General features: G+C 42.5%; 1 protein-coding gene across 7 annotated transcripts in view; it reads right to left on the bottom strand.

The window, feature by feature from the left end:
* Positions 1-18140, bottom strand: part of kbtbd3 (kelch repeat and BTB (POZ) domain containing 3) — a 151062-nt gene that overhangs the window by 75760 nt on the left and 57162 nt on the right. For all 7 annotated transcript variants that reach the window (XM_080197242.1, XM_080197246.1, XM_080197241.1 and 4 more), the window contains exons 2-3: positions 13141-13235; positions 6609-6699 (exon numbers count right to left, since the gene is read on the bottom strand). In XM_080197242.1, the coding sequence (XP_080053368.1) occupies positions 6609-6699; positions 13141-13193 (144 nt within the window). In that variant the 5' untranslated portion in view covers positions 13194-13235. The remainder of the gene's footprint in view (positions 1-6608; positions 6700-13140; positions 13236-18140) is intronic.

Below are 18140 nucleotides of genomic sequence, written 5' to 3'. Positions count from 1 at the left end.
TATGTCAACTCTATTTATTCACTTGTTATCAATGTTCTCGCTGGCTTTATTCTCCTCTGTGCATTTGAACCCTATTTTATTTATATTTAGGTTGCTTGCGGTTCTTCCGAATCCTCTTGTCCCCTCCTACTAGTTACTTTAAAACCCTTACCTTCATCCTATTTACTCTTTACACTTGGACAAATTTCCCATCTTCTGTCCCATGGAAAAGAATCCCTCTTTCTACACCAGCTCTTTAGCACCATGTTTATTCCAACACGTGATGTGGAGATGCCGGCGTTGGACTGGGGTAAACACAGTAAGAAGTCTTACAACACCGGGTTAAAGTCCAACAGGTTTATTTGGTAGCAAAATCCACTAGCTTTCGGAGTGCTGCTCCTTTGTCAGATAAGACCTTACCTGACAAAGGAGCAGCGCTCCAAAAGCTAGTGAATTTTGCTATCAAATAAACCTGTTGGACTTTAACCTGGTGTTGTGAGACTTCTTACTGTATTCCAACACACACACAGTTCAAACAAAAAACAGAGATTACTGCCCTTGAGGCTCTGCTTTTCAATTTAGAGCCTAACTCCTGATATTTCATCAATAGGACCTCCTCCCTGTTTCTTTTTATGTCATTTGTTTTGACATGCACCACGACAACTGGATTCACCCTCTCCATTTCCAAATTGCTCTCCAGCTGCCATGAGATATCCCTTACTGTGGCATTGGGTAGGCAACATGATTCTCATTCTTGGCTGCAGACGATGCCATCCATCTCCCTAATTATCATCTCCTTTTACTGCCACATTTATATTCTGCTCCTCCCCCCTACCCTGGACAGCCAGCTGAAACATGATGCCTTGGTCTGCATTACAACTGCTCTCCCTGCAGTCCTTCTAGTTGTCTTCAAAGATAGTGAGTACATCGTACCTGTTGGGCAGAGACTAGTGTCTGTTTGACCTCCTTGTCAATCTTTCCTAAATCTCCACCACCTGAGTCTTTATCAATCATACCTGCTCTTTCCTGACCCCGTACTCTCCTCTGGGGTGTGTCTGTATTCTGGAGAAAACTTTCCAGAAATTCCTCCCCATCCTTATATTCCTCCACAGCTTTCTGTAGAGAAGCGTGGAGTATTCTATTGGAATATAGAATGCTTTCCCATATAGGGAAAAAAACTACAAAAGAAGGATACCTGAAACAGGACAATTCTTAAACGAGGAAGGGCAGAATTTTAAGGCTGCAGAACAGTAAGACATTAAATTTGGGATTACAATTGGAAAAGGCCATAAAAAGCAAATAGAATTTTTCATTTTAGGAACATCGGACAGAATTGAATGGCTGTGAAGGCAGGCCAGTCCAATACCTGGACAACCGGGGAAAGCCCACTATGGCCATTTACAGGAGCTCTATTCCATTTAGACATAATCAGGCAATTTCCAATGTGAATTACGTAGCAAGGCAGACCTCCTGCCTCTGAGAGTTGCAGTAGCCAGTGTAAATTACTACAATGGGGCCTAGTAGAAGGATTGTTGCTGGAGCCACGCAATACAGCTGTGTGGGGCGGGATCACTGAGATCAGTCAAGGAGACCCAACATGGTGGTGGAGGGGTAAAAGATGCAGGATTGTCTTCCCACTGATCCCTGCCTTGCCGCTGGTGAATTGCTCTATTGGGCACTGAATGCTTGAGAAGAAAGGATGCCCGAGGATTTAAATGCCAGGATTTACTTTGTGGCCACTTTAGGGTCTCAATTAGCCTCCTGGCAGGAAGGCTGTAGTACCGTGGACTTAATTTGGGGGAGGCAGGAAAGCAACGAATTCTCTGCTGTGAGCCTCCCCATCCCACTATGTAGCCCCTGGATTCCCAGCAGCATTAAATTCCAATGAATATAAAATCAAGGAAGTAACGGTGAATTTGTACAGGTTATTTTTCATGTTGCAGCTTGAATATCGCATTCAATTCTGTGTAGCGTATTATTGTGATGGATATGCAAACAATTGCTTGAACAATATTGTTAGCTGAAGGATCCTCTTGGGGAGAGTGATCATGGTATGGTGGAGTTTCTGGTGCAGATGGAGGAGGAGAAAGTGGGTTCCCGGATGCGCGTCCTTTGTTTGAACAGAGGGGAGTACGGTAGGATGAGAGAAGAATTGGCGAATGTGGACTGGGGGAGCGCGTTGGAAGGTAGGTCTGCTGAGGAGCAGTGGAGGATCTTTAAGGAGATCTTTCTTGGTGCTCAGCGGAAATTTATTCCGATGGTCAAAAAGGACAGTAGGAGGAGAGGTAATAAGCCGTGGATAACGGAGGAGGTGAAGGAAAGTGTTAAATTAAAAGCGGAGGCGTTTAGAGTAGCTAAGAGTAGTGGGCGAGAAGAGGATTGGGAGAGGTTTAAAAGTCAACAAAGATTGACAAAGAAGTTGATAAAGAAGGGTTGGAGAAACTATGAAGCTGGGCTAGCGCTTAATATAAAAAAGGATAGCAAGAGTTTTTATAAATATATAAAAAGGAAGAGGCTGGCTAGGGTGAACGTTGGTCCCTTAGAGGATGAGAAGGGGGACTTAGTGGTAGGGGATGGGGATATGGCTGAGGTCCTGAATAACTTTTTTGTTTCTGTCTTCACGGAGGAGGACGTGAATAATTTGCCGGGTGTTAGAGATGGAAAGGTGGTAGGACTGGAGGGTCTTAATGACATTACTGTTACTAGAGAGGAGGTGCTCGACAGACTGGAGGGGCTGATTGTGGACAAGTCGTCAGGACCAGATGGAATGCATCCGAGGGTTCTGAAAGAAATGGCAGAGGTGATAGTGGATGCCTTGGTGGTTATTTTCCAGACGTCGCTGGATTCCGGGGAAGTGCCGGAAGATTGGAAAGCAGCTAATGTTACGCCGTTGTTTAAGAAGGGTGGCAGGCAAAAGGCAGGGAATTATAGGCCGGTTAGTTTAACGTCTGTTGTAGGTAAAATGTTAGAATCCGTCATCAAGGAGGAAATAGCAAGGCATCTTGAGAGGAATTGCTTGATAGAGCAGACGCAGCACGGTTTCGTTAAAGGGAAGTCGTGTCTGACAAATTTACTGGAGTTCTATGAGGATGTGTCTAGGGCGGTGGATAGAGGAGAGCCGGTGGATGTGGTCTTTCTGGATTTTCAGAAAGGCGTTTGACAAGGTACCTCACAAGAGGTTATTGCAGAAGGTCAGGGGACATGGAGTTGGGGGTAGGGTGTTAGCGTGGATAGAGGATTGGTTGTCAAATAGGAGGCAGAGAGTGGGGGTCAATGGGTGCTATTCGGATTGGCGGATGGTGACTAGTGGAGTGCCCCAGGGGTCGGTGCTGGGGCCTCAACTATTTACCATTTATATAGATGATCTGGAGGAGGGAACCAAGTGTAGGGTGTCGAAATTTGCTGATGACACCAAGATTGGTGGAACGGCAAATTGTGCGGAGGGTGTGGAGAGTCTGCAGAAGGATCTAGATAGGCTGGGCGAATGGGCCAGGAAATGGCAAATGGAATTTAATGTTGGCAAGTGCGAGGTGGTCCACTTTGGTAGAAAGAATGGTAGGAAGGATTATTACTTATGTGGCGAAAAACTGCAGCAGGTGACGGTGCAGAGGGACCTTGGGGTCCTTGTGCATGAGTCGCAAAAACCCAGCTTGCAGGTGCAGCAGGTGGTCAGGAAGGCGAATGGGATGCTGGCCTTCATAGCGAGGGCGATTGAATATAAAAGTAGGGAGGTCTTGCTGCGGCTGTATAGGGCATTGGTGAGGCCGCAGCTGGAGTACTGTGCGCAGTTTTGGGCGCCGTACTTACGCAAGGATATTTTGGCCTTGGAGGGAGTGCAGAGGAGGTTTACTAGGCTGATGCCGGAATTGAGGGGGTTGAGCTATGAGGAGAGGCTGAATAAACTAGGCTTGTACTCGTTAGAGTTTAGAAGAATGAGGGGAGGTCTCATTGAGACGTATAAGATGATGAATGGGATGGATAGGATAGAGGTGGAGAGACTCTTCCCGCTCAGAAAGGATAGTAGGACTAGGGGGCACAGCCTCAAGAAATAGGGGGGGCGGTTTAGAACGGAGTTGAGGAGGAACTTCTTCACTCAAAGGGTGGTGAATCTCTGGAATTCTCTGCCTGTTGACGTGGTGGAGGCTGCCTCGCTAAATATTTTTAAGACGCGGGTTGATGGGTTTTTGATAAGCGAGGGGATTAAGGGTTATGGGGAGAGGGCGGGAATGTGGAACTGAGCCACGACAGATCAGCCATGATCTTATTGAATGGCGGGGCAGGCTCGAAGGGCTAGATGGCCTACTCCTGCTCCTATTTCTTATGTTCTTATGTTCTATGAAGAAAGACTTCAAAGAATAGTTTTCCCAGTGGAACCAAAGAGGCCAAGGTGATTGAAAGTTTTTAAATTATGAGAGATTCTGGGAGGGTCAACAGCAACAGATTCTTTCCATGTGTTGGCAAATCTGTAACAAGAGGTATTGACTGATAATTATCACTTAAATGAAGAAGATCCAAGAAGAGGTTTGTCCTAGAAGAATGTATTGAACAAATGAAATCCTTTACCATAACAGGCTACAGTAAGTGAGACCATAAAATTATTCAATAAGGGGTTGGGAAATTATTTTAAAAAGAGGCATATTAAATAATATGGAAAAGAACACGTAAATGGGACTTGAGTTGATTGTTGCATTTAATTAATTTGCACTGGATAAATGTGGTGGGCTGAATGGCCTCATTCTATACTATAATTTCTATGATTCCTGTAGTCTTCCTCTCCAGAAGCATCATTAAAAAGGAGGGAAAACAATTCCAGGTTTGACAAAGGGCAAGTTTGAATAGTGTTGAATATATTTATATATACATATACATACAATATATATAAAACCAAGACGTTAATGAATAAAATGGCATATTTGTGTCCTGCAATGTATATAATTACTGTCATTGTGAGTTGGTTCTTTCAACAACTTTCCCTTGTCATTCGAGAAGTTTCTTTAGTTAAAGCATGGTGCTTCTGATAGCACAGCATTAGTTATGATGTGATACCACAATGCGTGCAATAGCAGCAAGATCTAAAATGTTGCTTAGAGGTAACTGAAGTAATCTTGATAGGTGCGAGTTGGGAGTTTAGCCAATATTTCTTGCCAGTTAGAAGATGTGGTAGATTTCTTCAAACCATCTTCTTTCTTGTATCCCAATTATTTTGAAAACCTTTATTTATCAATTAACTATTTTTCCTACACCTATCAGATTTGGCACTTTGGTGGTGGAGATTCCTTACCTCCTGTATATAACTTTAGTCAGTTTACATGCTCCATAGACCAATACTTCCAGAATCTGATTATTAAATCCATCTGAGTCATCAAACTGTTGGCCACAAATAAATGCTGATCTTGGCTGCATTTTAAAACTGGCATGATCGTTAATTGACCAAAACTGTAGGCAGTATTCCAGGTGAGGCCTCACCAACACCCTGCACAATCTCAATGAAACCTCCCTTTTTTAAACTTCAGCCCCTTTACAATGAAGGCCAAAATGCTGTTTGCCTTCTTAACTACTGTTGGACCTGCCTGCCTAGCTTTTTGTGATTCGTGCACTAGAACATCTAGATCCCTCTGCATTTCACTTAGCTGCAGTCTCTCTCTCCCCATTTAGATAATGTGCTTTTTGATTCTCCCTACTAAAGTACATAACCTCACACTTTCCCACGTTAAACTCCATTTGGCAGGTTTTCACCCAGTCACACAATCTGGGGTAGCACAGTGGTTAGCATTGCTGCCTCACAGTGCCAGGGACCCAGGTTCAATTCCAGCCTCGGGTCACTGTCTGTATGGAGTCTTCACATACTCCCCTGTGGGATTCCTCTGGGTGCTCCGGTTTCCTCCCGCAGTCCAAAGATGTGCATCTTACGTTGATTGGCCATGCTAAGTTAACCCTAGTTCAGGGGGATTAGTAAGATAAGTATGAGGGGTTATGGGGATAGGGCCTGGCAGGGATTGTGGTTGGTATAGACTTGATGGGCTGAATGGCCTCCTTCTGCACTGTCGGGATTCTGTTCTAATTCTTTTCAGATCTTTAAAATGGTGCTTAAAACTACATAGCTGCCTCACTACATTATGCCCATGGACTAGTGCATAAGTAGATTAAAAAGCACAGTAGTTTCCCAAACCAATAATTAATTCCTTTTAATGGCACATTAAAGTCAATTTCAGGGTATTGTATCCTGTACTTTCCATTACAAATATCCTCCCAAAATTAAAATAAATAACGCAGGTCCAACCTTTGAGCACGTATAATGTGAGAGCATCATTTACAAAGAAATTAGTATTCACAATGTGAGAGACCATGGGCTACAACTAGAACTGTTGGAAATCATTCCTCCTATAATTATAACTATTTTGATATTGAAATCCACTCTCATTCAGAAACTCAAAATGAAATTAATTTATTATGGAACATTATATACTCTGTCTGAGGAAATATTATTTATGTATAAAAATTATGATTCTGTAAGTTTAAGAATATGTAGACCTGAAGCCATCATTGGTTCTTTATTCTACGTCCCTATCTTTGGAAGTGACCCATTTGAAACAACTGTGAATGTGTTTATATAGTCGGCCAAGACTCACCAGGAGTGCATCCTTTCTCTCCAATGTACCACTATATAATTGGATCTCATTTCCTGGGCTTTTCCGCTGTTGACTCAGCTCTTGTTTTTGCCTAGACAAAGACAGTAAGACAAGTTCATTGATGTCTTCAGCTGAAATCAATAACTCTTGGTGCAGTGCATATCAATGTTGGTGCAACACAGAGGAACAAAATGATGGAACTTTCTTTCACTATCAAATATAGGAAGAGTAAGAAGTCTCACAACCTCAGGTTAAAGTCCAACAGGTATATCTGGAATCAAAATTTCAGGCACAGACTGTTCATGATTTTCCATCCATTAAATAGCAGGTGCCAAACAGGTAAAGGGAATTTTGAGGTGTCAGTCTTGGTTCAGTGCCATTACTTATCCCTCCGTTTAGAAAGCCATATGTTCAAGCTCCATTTAAGGATTTCAGCATATAATTCAAGATTATGGGTCTGATTTTACCGATGTGTTAAGCCCGTTATCGGGCACGAAAACTTGGTAAACTCAGGCGTGAGGCAAGAAGTGCAAGGTGAGTGGCACAAGGCAAGTAGCACAATCCGCGCTCAACTCCACACCGGTTCCCCCTTTACCAAAGCCTGGAAATGGCCATGTTTGGGACCATGCTCGAAACAGGCGCGACGGCAATTTAAATGTATTTGCATGCATTTAAATTGACTTAATGGGCTGCGTGCCCAGCTTTACCAGCACTTCCTCCATTACCACTGAGTTCACCCATGCAGAATCGGCGCGAAACAGGCATGCTTCATGTAAGTCCAATTCGGGAGCTCCATCTGTGAGGGTTAGTGAGGAGGCAAGTGCTGAGCATCTGATGGCTCTCTGCTTGAGATTATTGGGGGGTAGGGTGAAAGGGGGGTCTTGCCACCCTGCCTGAGATCCATGGGGGGAATGGAAGGTTTGCTGCCACTCTGGCTGTGATCAGTGGGAAGGAAAGGGGGGAGTTTGCTGCCACTCTGCCTCTGATCAGTCTGGGCGGCAGGGTGTAGGGGGGACAAGGGGGTCAGTAATATTGTGGGGATGGGGTAATGTCAGTGGGGGCCAGTAGGAGGCATTATCCAGCCCAGAAGGGATGTGGCAGAGGAGCAGCATCCTATCATTCTGTTTCTGCGCATGCGCAGTTCGAGGTGCTGATCAGAGCTACAGCATTTCAGGTGTGTTGAGCCGCACCCACAGGCTTCTGCAGTATGATTCGGAATCGCTGATATTTTGCAGTCAGAGTGTGTATGGGGGCACCTCGGAATGGGTCTAAAAGACGGATCACTCCTAGGTTCAAGTCCACCCAGCACTTAGAATCAAAATGGTAACAAAGGGCCCTAAATTTCAGTGCAGTGCATGTTTATTGACTGCAGAGCGCTTCAGGGTGAGGATGTGAAAAACACTGTCCAGATAAGTTTTTTTTCATGCATAGTTTACCACTTACTCTTTTTGTATTCAATTTTTAAACTGGTTTCATTTTGCATGTGAAAGTAGTTGGGCACATTTTGGAGTGAAATTTGTCTGTGCGAATTAGTGCAAATCAAACGATAGCAAATTGGCAGCCCATTTTACACTTCACTTGATTTTCATTTTTATTCAAGCCAAATGAAAAGAAAATCAAGGGTAGAGTAAAAAAAAGATTCAAATTCCCTGTTGCTTGCTTTATATTTCTTTGTGCCAAAGCTTTATTACAGCACTCCACTTACCATCTCCCTCACTGCTTTCAAAAAATGTACATTGAAACCTTCCTTATCAAATCTGCCTTCAATGTTTCATTGTAGCTCTTTATTTCCCTGCATGGAAATTGTCATGTGATAGCTTTCTGAATATGGGAGCTGTACATAAATGTTGCTGTTAAGACTCCAGAATAAATACTAAAAGTTTTGAAATTAAAACTGCAAAAGCAAATTGAAACGAACATGTGGTACAATTTCCAGATTTAAGAATGGATCATGCTTCGACCCTTCAAAGCCAATTATGAATGAGCACAAGGTGAATTGCACATGTGACTGAACCATTAAATGGGGACAGATTTCAAATGCTCTTGTTTTTCTGATTGCTTTAGTACCATTTTCATACTGTGCTTTTATTGCAGATACTGTCAATATTTATGACTTTTTAATTTGTGCTGGAGGGACCATTTTTATTTGTACATTACATCCCAAACTTTTAATCGGCAGCTTAGCTGGAAATCACACTGCCAGCCAAGTCTCACCAATCATAAAAGAATTCAAGTAAAGAATTTCTTCCATTCTAAACTTCCACAAGATCTAGGGGCAAACTGAAAAGTCACATGGCAAGGAGTGATCAAATGTAAAGTTAATGATGGATGTTAGTTCTAATGTACCCCAAATATAGAATATAGAACACAGGAAGCCAATCAGTTATTTATATTGTGGTAATAACCATGTCTTCGGCCCTTGACACATCTATCGGTGAAGATAAACCTGTTTGCAAGCTCCATGATCAGCTAGAGCCAGTTGACAGCTTTGACTTCTGCTGTAAGTACAGCTGAAACCAACCTACAACACAAGCACATTACTGCCAATTTTAGTAGTTTTCATCCTCTGACTCATTCCGGACTGCCACTCTTGTGTTAGTTAATATTCTGGCCACATATCATAGCAGTGATTGATGTATCTGTGAACATTGCCAACATTTTCATGTAACTTTCTCATTGAAGAGCAACATGTTAAAACTATAGGCCTCAATATAACATGATTGATGAATGTGTTGGCTGGTCACACCAATCAAACTTCCACCTCCTTTTCCGTGATATTTCCAGTTCCAACCAACGCTTGCTTCCCAAACCACTATACATTTTGTTATTTAACAATAAATAATAACATAAATCAGTTTGATATAAAAAGGCGAAATGGATGCATGATTTTAAAATGACAACTGAGTTACTTTTGTACACATGAGCCTAATTATATCCCCATCATTTAACTCAATTTCATTTATGCTTGAAAGAAATTAGGGACTAAATTGGATAGCCCCTGATAGCATGCCAACTTCATGTCATTATTATGATTTCTGAGTGCAAACAGTGCCAACCACACTGATGATTGGCTGCCTGTATCAATAGTATGGTTGCCAACTGTGATAAACTGTGATTAAGTTCCGGGAGGTTTCATTACATGACTTTTCCCCGCACTCCAACCAGGAATTGGCCAAGACACCAAGGTGACGTAACTGCCTCTCCATGCCAATTGGAGACCAAAAAAGACACATTAACAAATTGATGACCCTGTCAGCCAAACAGCCAGTCTTCCCCCATTTTCAATATTTTTATATCTGTTAAGGAGAAACTTTCAAAGAAAATGACCAATAAAAAAACAATGTCCGATAATTTTTCTCCAGGATTGCACTCAGCAAGATTGACCTTCAATTCCTGGAGACTCTAGGCCAATCCTGGAGAGTTGGCAACCCTAATCAACAGAGAACCAAAATCCTAATATGGTAGCGTGGCCCCTTTAAGATGGCAATCCTTGAAGGTCTCATGATCAGGCCAGACCCTATGGAGAGTCGTGGCAAGAAGCTGAGCCAATTGGGTGCGAGGGCCCATATACAGAGAGGATCCTCAGTTGGAGCCAGGGAGGAATAGTCACATCGTTAGTTCTGTAAGACCCCTGTTAGTAAATAACTATTTATCGTTGGTAATAAACCCTTTTATACTTTGAGCCACATCAAGCCACCCTCAATTTATTACACTGGCAACAAGGAAAAACCTTCGGTAGTGGCTGGGGATTGCAGTGAGCAACTAGACGGGTTGGAGACTTTAACATTAAACTATGCGGAAGGTACATATGCACATTAAAATGCCTTTAATTGGAAAGATTGAATCATTTGATCCACAAGTGGAAAACTGGAGACAGTATCCTGAAAGGCTGCTTTCATTCTTTGTAGCCAATGCAACCACAGCTGAGGAAAAGCAAAAGATTATTTTTTCACAGTCTGTAGCCCGCATGCTTACAGCTGAATGAAAAGTCTAACATTGCCTGATACTCCAGGCACAAAGTCTTTTGACCAGATAGTTGAAATAGTAAAAATAAGTTCAATCCCTGACCCAAAATCATTATGTTGAGGTACAAATTTCATTTAGTAGTCCAAGGGCTGGGAGAGACAGTCTCAGGCTTCTTGGCCAGATTAAGAGCGCTAGCAACACACTGCAAATTTGGCCCAGCTTTCGGAGGAATGTTAAGAGACCATGTCATTGTACAAAGGAAGTTACTGGCTGGGACCAAAATCTCTTTAGAAAAACCTGGGGAAGTGGCCTAGGTGACTGAATGTGCTGAGCAGGACATAAGCAAGTTGCAAGGTGTGTCCAGTGAGGTGAACTGTTTATGGTGGAAAATGGCTATTGCAAAGAATGGCCCGAGAATGGGTGTACACAAAGTACTTAGTTTAATTTTGTGTGGATTATTTAATAAGCAAATGTATTAAATTGAATTAGAATGTGAATGTGCCTTTGTTGCCTGTCAATCAACCAGCCCAGGCTCTGCTACCCATGTCAAGATGGCAGAATAAGCAACTGGGACTTGCAGGCCCAGAACTGGCTGAAGTCATCAGTCAAGGTCATCTGCAGTTTCCTCTCCTTAAAGTCAGTAACATTCCATCAGGCATGCTACTGTTGCTAGTGTGCTTGAGCACTAGGGTGGGTGAAGGTAAAAGAAAGACAGGCACTAAGGAAATGCACTTGGGTGATTAAGGTACTTCTACACAAAACACAGCATGATTTTATTTACAAATTTACTATAGGATGTTTATTTTGTGGTTCCTTTTATCTTTTACCACGCACAGGAAGGTAACGTCTGAGACTGTTGATAAATGGGGAATTGGGGTTGGAATACTGAACCCAATCTCAAACCCATGTTTTTAAGAAGCATCTTTGATGATGTTCAGGACAATCCAGTTTTTCACAGCCAATCAAGTATTTTTGACATGAGATACTGTTGTAATTCAGACAAATGTATTTGAACTCAGCAAAAGCCCAAAACATCATTGTGATAAATGATCTGATAATCTACTTTTCAGTGATGCAGTTGAGGGATAAATGCTACCCAGTATATCACAAGAACCCCCCCATCTCTTCAAATAGCACTACGGCATATTTGAGGGCGGGCAGTGCTTCGATTTAATTTCTTGCCCAAAAGATGGCACCTGTGACAATACAGCATTTCACCAGTATTGTATTGGAGGATCAATCTATATTACATATTCAATCTCTTAACTGGGGATTGAGACCATGACTTTCTAACTGCGAGGAAAGTGCTATACATCGCTTTTCTTCCTTATGTACAAAGCCAAAGTGATTAACTGGTATATCCACTGTTGAGGTTTAGCTGCAAAATTTGGTACGCTTTGGTGCATGCTTTTATAAAAGATACAACTTGCACGTCAAATATTTAAAAATATGGGTCAGTCTCAGAAGTTAGCAGAGTTATGGGGGAGAAGAAAGGGAGTAGGATTAATTCAAAGGGCAGAATTTTATTGGCACGTCTGCCTGAGGTTCATACGATCCTGCCCTAGACCAATGGAAAATGCCATTCTCCGAGCCTCGCCCACCCCCACAATCATGGCGGGCATGCCAGTAAAATTTCGGCCAACGAGTCCACAGGTGCACATTGGGCCAAATGGCCTCCTATATCCCTGTAACAGTCCATAATTATAACAACATCCCAGATAAGAAAGAAAATTCTGGTCATTTATAGTAGCATTCAAGTTATGTCCAGATTTCCATTGTTCTCATTTTAAAAAAATATTAAAATCTTATTTGTCCCCCCCCCAACCCCCCCGCAACTTCCCTGCAGGATTTTCCAAATAGTTTGCAATCTGTTATTTGGAACCATTTTTGACTCCACCTGAAAGTAATTGGTGCACCTGAATTCTTAGCCTCTGTTTTGATTTCCTTTCATTTTTGGTCCTGTCAGTTGGAAAGGGCATTGACTTCCAAAGTGGGGCCTGCGAGGTCATTATTCTGCTTATCATCTCTCTGTACTTATTAACCTATTAGCACATCATTTCTGTTGCTGTATCCTAATACTGTAAAATATTTTGCAGTAATAGATGACGCTTTGCGTTGAAGAGCTGGTAATTTTGGAGGAAAGGTCACCAAAGCGATTGACCTGCTGAGAATTTACAGAATTTTTTTTCTCTTGTTTCAGATTTCAAACATCCACAAAGTGTTGCTTTTGGTTGAAAGTTCAGGCAAAGGTTCCCCAGTGTGTGACAATATTTGTGAGGGCACCCTAAGGCTGTGCACACAATGGAAGGGACCCTTCCCTCAATGAAAAGTTAAACAATGACTGCTATTAGAGAGTTTATTCAGCTTGAGAGAATAAGCCCTGATCACAACTGAAATTTAAGATTTTGAAGAGAGATTGACATTGGAAAGTGAGGTGAAAATTAGAATAAATTAAGGCAAAACATAAAGTTTTCCTATATCTTCAAAAAAAAGCACTGATAGATGAGATGCTTTTATGTTAATCTATATTTTGTGGTCTCAGTGTTTATAAATTATGAGAACTGACCTGTTCAAAAGAACCTTCAGATCTCGAATCTCAGCCTCCTTTTCTTGCAGCATCTTGACATGCTTGTCGCAGTGCTTACACTGCACAGTTTCAATCTGTAAGAAGATAAGGAAAAATAATGATTGTAATAAAAATTTCCTTTCATAATTTCTATCTTTTTATTGTGTCTGATGCTTGTTGCATAAAAGTCTGTCATTCAGCTATATTACAAGATAAATAAATTATATCAGGTAAACAACACAGAAACAGTCTACTTGGCCCAGCCAGTCCATGCCTGTGGTCCATTTGTGCCTCCTCCTATTCTTCGTCATCTAACTCTCAGGTTGTCATCTCTATTCCAACTTCCCTCACATGCTTATCTAGCTTTCCCTTAAATGCATCTGTACTATTATCCTCAAACACACCCTGTGTGTTCCACATTCTCATCACATTTTGGGAAAAAGATTCTTCTTAATTGGTGATTTGATCTCTTGGTGGCTATCTTCTATTGATGCCTGTAGTTTTGCTCTTTTTCAGAATTAGAAACACTCTGGCCAGAATCTTGCACTCTTGCTGGTGGAAAGGCATTTCATAGATGGGATGGTGGAATATTGGAATCCTGCCCCTTCCCACCCCTGCCAGTGTTAAGTTCTGGATAGGAAGGCCTATGTTTGCCCTACTCGCCCCACTGTCTTTAAGGGCTTTATCCCATCACTGCTGGTATTAAGCGAGCCGCAGATGTGGCCTGTGTGACAAATTAAACTGTTCAGCCAACTTAACACAGCAAGGGGGGAGGGATCCCTTGACCACAAGCACTCAGTGCCTGATTGAGGGATTGGACATCTGGAAAGAGGGGTGTGACACTGAGAACCAACACCTGCCCTTGCCGCTTATTCCTGCGCCCCACCTCTTCCCCTCTTATTCCCACCCCACAAAACCTGACCCCCAACATTACATACCTATGGCTTCAGTTGCTCTACCTTCTTGGGACCCCAGTGCGTGTCCTTCCGGCAGTAGCCATGGTCTTCCCAGTGTCACTGAGCACAAGAGCAGCCAGCTTCTGACTGGCCAGCAGCACTTGGTGGAAAAAGAATGGATGTCCCTGGATTCCTGAGTCTGGGGAAGGCCCATTGCTGACCTAGCCATTGCCTGATTGATGTGTGGTTCAGTGGGCATTCCCAAAAAGAGGCAGCTTAAGTCTCTTGCTGGCTGTCCAGCTGACATTCAAGACTCTCAGCTACTCAACAAGATTCCAGCCTCTGTGTCTATTCTACCAAACTTTTCATGAATTTAAAGGCCACTATTAGGTCACCTCTCAGCCTTACCTTTTCAAGAGTATAACCAGGATTTTCCCAAAAAAAATTTCTATGTGCCAATCTGGAATGAGCTACCAGAGGCAGTCATAGAGGCAAGTACAATTTTAAAAAGCATTTAGACAGTTACATAGATAAGATGGGTATAGAGGGATATGGACCAAATGTGGGCAATTAGGACTAGCTTAGTGGTAAAAAATGGGCGGCATGGACAAATTGGACAGAAGGGCCTGTTTCCATGCTATAAACCTTGATGCCTCTATGATTCTATAACTCCATTTTTTTTTTAGTGGGATTTTCAAAAAGAATCTCCCACATTTTGTGCATTGCGTACTGCCTCAGGGAGATTCACGCAGAAAATTAGTAGGCAGGGCCTATTCACGTTGGTGAGGATGGCAGCATAGTGCTAAGTGGGCCACTGCACATGCGACAATCTGTCTTAGCGGAAATCAGCACATGCCCAGTTGCCCTGCAGTGCCAGCCTCCCGATTGCTGGCCAGCACAGCAACCCTTCATCGGTGGCTTTGCGAGCCCCCTCCCCACCCCCAGATTGCTGGCCTCCCGAACATCTCTCGATGCCTCCCCCACCCACCAGTCCTGATCTCCCCAATTCCCCCCCAGCAGCCCCTGCGACACCCCCTCCCCAAGATCCTGGTGGCCCCTCTTTCCTGCTTCTGCCGCTGATCTCAACTGCAGAATGGCAGCAGGACCCCCCCCCCCCCCCCGGCAACTGATCTTCCCCCCTAGGCCCTGCCCCATCCCCTTGGCGCTGCCTGATGCCTGGTGGGCAGTACCAAGATGACATTCAGTCCCATTGAGGAGATAAATATCATTTATGCTGTTGTCCTTTGATAGAAAATGTGTATTTGTGGACTGAAGATGAAGGCAGCAGCAATCTTAGTTATCACACCTTTCATAAACTATCCTACCAGCATGCACTGTGTATTTTGCATGTGACAACCTATGTGGCCGCCTAGGTAAAGCATTCAGGGGTGCTATTATCTGAAAATTATGCCCCAACATCAGTTTTGTTAGGATTGACAGAGAAATAAGGAGAGGCAAGCTGTAACAGGACATCTTCATATACTTTCAGGATAATCCAATTCACTAATTTATTCATGATCAGTATGTGACTGAATCTGCAATTGACAATATGTTTATTCCTTTTTTTCCTTCCTTCCATGGCCATGCAAGAAGCTCATTTGAATGATATGGCTTGGGACAAGGTGCCAAAGCTCTACCCAAGCAACTCTTGAACCAGTTGCTTGGAGGTAACTAGAGCCTACTTTCAACTTTGTTGTCCAGTTTCCTGTTTCCCCAATAAAAACACACATCCTGCAGTGGTATTGATGAAATGACAAACTCAGGAGTTGGAGAGGATTGTAATCATGACACCACATATTCAGAGAGTGCATGTGGTATTCAAACATTTGACAAAAATTTCTGGTATTATTTGGAAAGAGAAGTGAGAATGGTTGCTAGCAATTCCAGTTGAGATGCTCATTGGGTTGATTTCCATTAAGAAAATACAACTCCAGTCTTTTAGAATTCCCCTGTCCACAAGTGAGTGCCATGGGTTTCATGAGGACTGTTAAATTGTAACTCACAGAATCCCTCAGAACAGGAGGCCATTCGGCCCATTGAGTCTGCCCTGACTCTCTGACAGAGTATCTTACTCAGGTCCTCTCCCTTGGACTATCCCTATAACCACACACATTTACCAAGGCTAATCCACCTCACCGACACATCTCAGAACACTCAGAGGCAATTTAGCATGGCTAATCCACCTAACCTGCCCATTATTGGACTGTGGGAGGAAACCAGAAAACCCAGAGGAAAACCACGCAGACATGGGGAGAATGCGCAAATTCCATACAACTTTACCCAAGGCTGGAATTGTAGCTGGGTCCCTGGAGCTATGGGGCAGCAGTGTTAACAACTGTGCCAATTGTGCTGCTCATGTATTGCATGGTTACAGTACACACTATTCATCAAAGAACGGAGTTGGCAAATAGGGACAAATCATCAGGTTTCCTGACATGCAAGCATATCTCTTAGCTATTGGAGGTGCACTTACAGTAGTTAGATTGATAATACAGAAGCAGGAAAATGAGATAAAATACAGAAGCAGAAGGGAGCTGCAAAATAAAAATATTATGTATTTAAACAAGTCTATCATAAGTGTCCTTTCGTTATATGGTATCTTTTAACACAACAGCAGCTGTGAATATAGCAAAAACCACACAAATAATGCTTTCTACAGGACACATTTTGTTAAAAGATGGCAAGGGCAATGTAACCTCAGACAGTGAAGTATAACAGTAATATTACACTTGAGGATTTTAAACTATGATGGAAACAGTTTACGATTCCAAAGCAACTGTTGTCTTGAAAGGCTGCATGTCAGAGCAAATGTCTAGTCTTGCATGCATCCATCAAAATGACAGCAAATTTATAAATAGCTCAATCCCTCAAATGTGGATATGTAAGGAATGAGACTATCTGAAAGATGAGAAGACGGAGGCCTGTTCTTGAACTCAAGAGAAATATCAAGAATAAAAATAGAATATATTAAATTACGCAAAGTCCAAAAATTGGAATAATTAATGCATTCAATGAGGGGGGGAAATGGGTGGAAAAATAATTTAAATTTATAAAACATTTTTCATTCTGTTTATGATTTGGCTCAGAAGCATGTTTAGTATAAAATCCAAAATGGAAATAGCTCCAGTAATAGTATCAAGATTTGTACATATGCCAAATCATTCTCTTCTAATGGAGTTGCGATCTTAACACATGTTGCTAACTTCTTCGCTATTCGTCTACTCCTGTAAACAGTTTTGAATCTATTGCTTCTATTCAAGTTAGTGCAAACAGTACCTGTCAATCAGTGACTGAGTGACTCAAAATTATTTCTGTAACGTTAAGGATTGCATAAAATTTTCAATATAGTTTTGCTAAAATTTAAGGCTTGTTTCTCAATGAAAATCTCTGCAGGACTTCTCAATTTAATTGTGTTGTATTCAAATCAACAAGTCATCTCTGAAATGAGCTGTCATTCTTTTCCAACTCCATCCTGTGCGCCATTGCTTCACTGACTGTGAGTCAAAATCCTGTAAATCCTTCTACAATAGCACTGTGGGGGTTACTGTTGAGCAGAAACTGAACTGGACTAGCCATACAAATACTGTAGTTACAAAGAAGGTCAGAGGCTTGGAATCCTGTAGTGAGTAACTCACTTCCTGACTCTTCAAAGCCTGTCCACCATTTACAAGCACAGGTCAGGAGTGTGAGGGAATACTCTCCTGGATGACTGCAGCTCCAACAACAGTCAAGAAGCTTAAACATCATCCAGGACAATGCAGCATTCTTGACTGACAGCCCATCCACAAATATCCACTTCACACACAGTGGCATCAATGTGTACCAGCTACAAGATACACTACAGGAACTCACGAAGGCTCCTTAGGCAGTACCTTCCAAGCCCACAACCGCTACCATCTGGAAGGATGAGGACAATAGAGAAATGGGAAACCATCACCTGGAAGTTACCCCTCAAGTTACTCACCATCCTGACTTAGAAATATATTGATGTGGATGTGCCGGCGTTGGACTGGGGTAAACACAGTAAAAAGTCTGACAACACCAGGTTTTAGTCCAACCGATTTATTTGACAGTAAACTCACAAGCTTTTGAGGGGACTCCCTC

The sequence above is a fragment of the Carcharhinus amblyrhynchos genome, chromosome 10 (assembly GCF_965287045.1).
Source record: "Carcharhinus amblyrhynchos chromosome 10, sCarAmb.v2.hapA, whole genome shotgun sequence".
In the NCBI taxonomy this organism is placed as follows: domain Eukaryota; kingdom Metazoa; phylum Chordata; class Chondrichthyes; order Carcharhiniformes; family Carcharhinidae; genus Carcharhinus; species Carcharhinus amblyrhynchos.
This window is presented reverse-complemented; position numbering and strand designations above follow the sequence as displayed.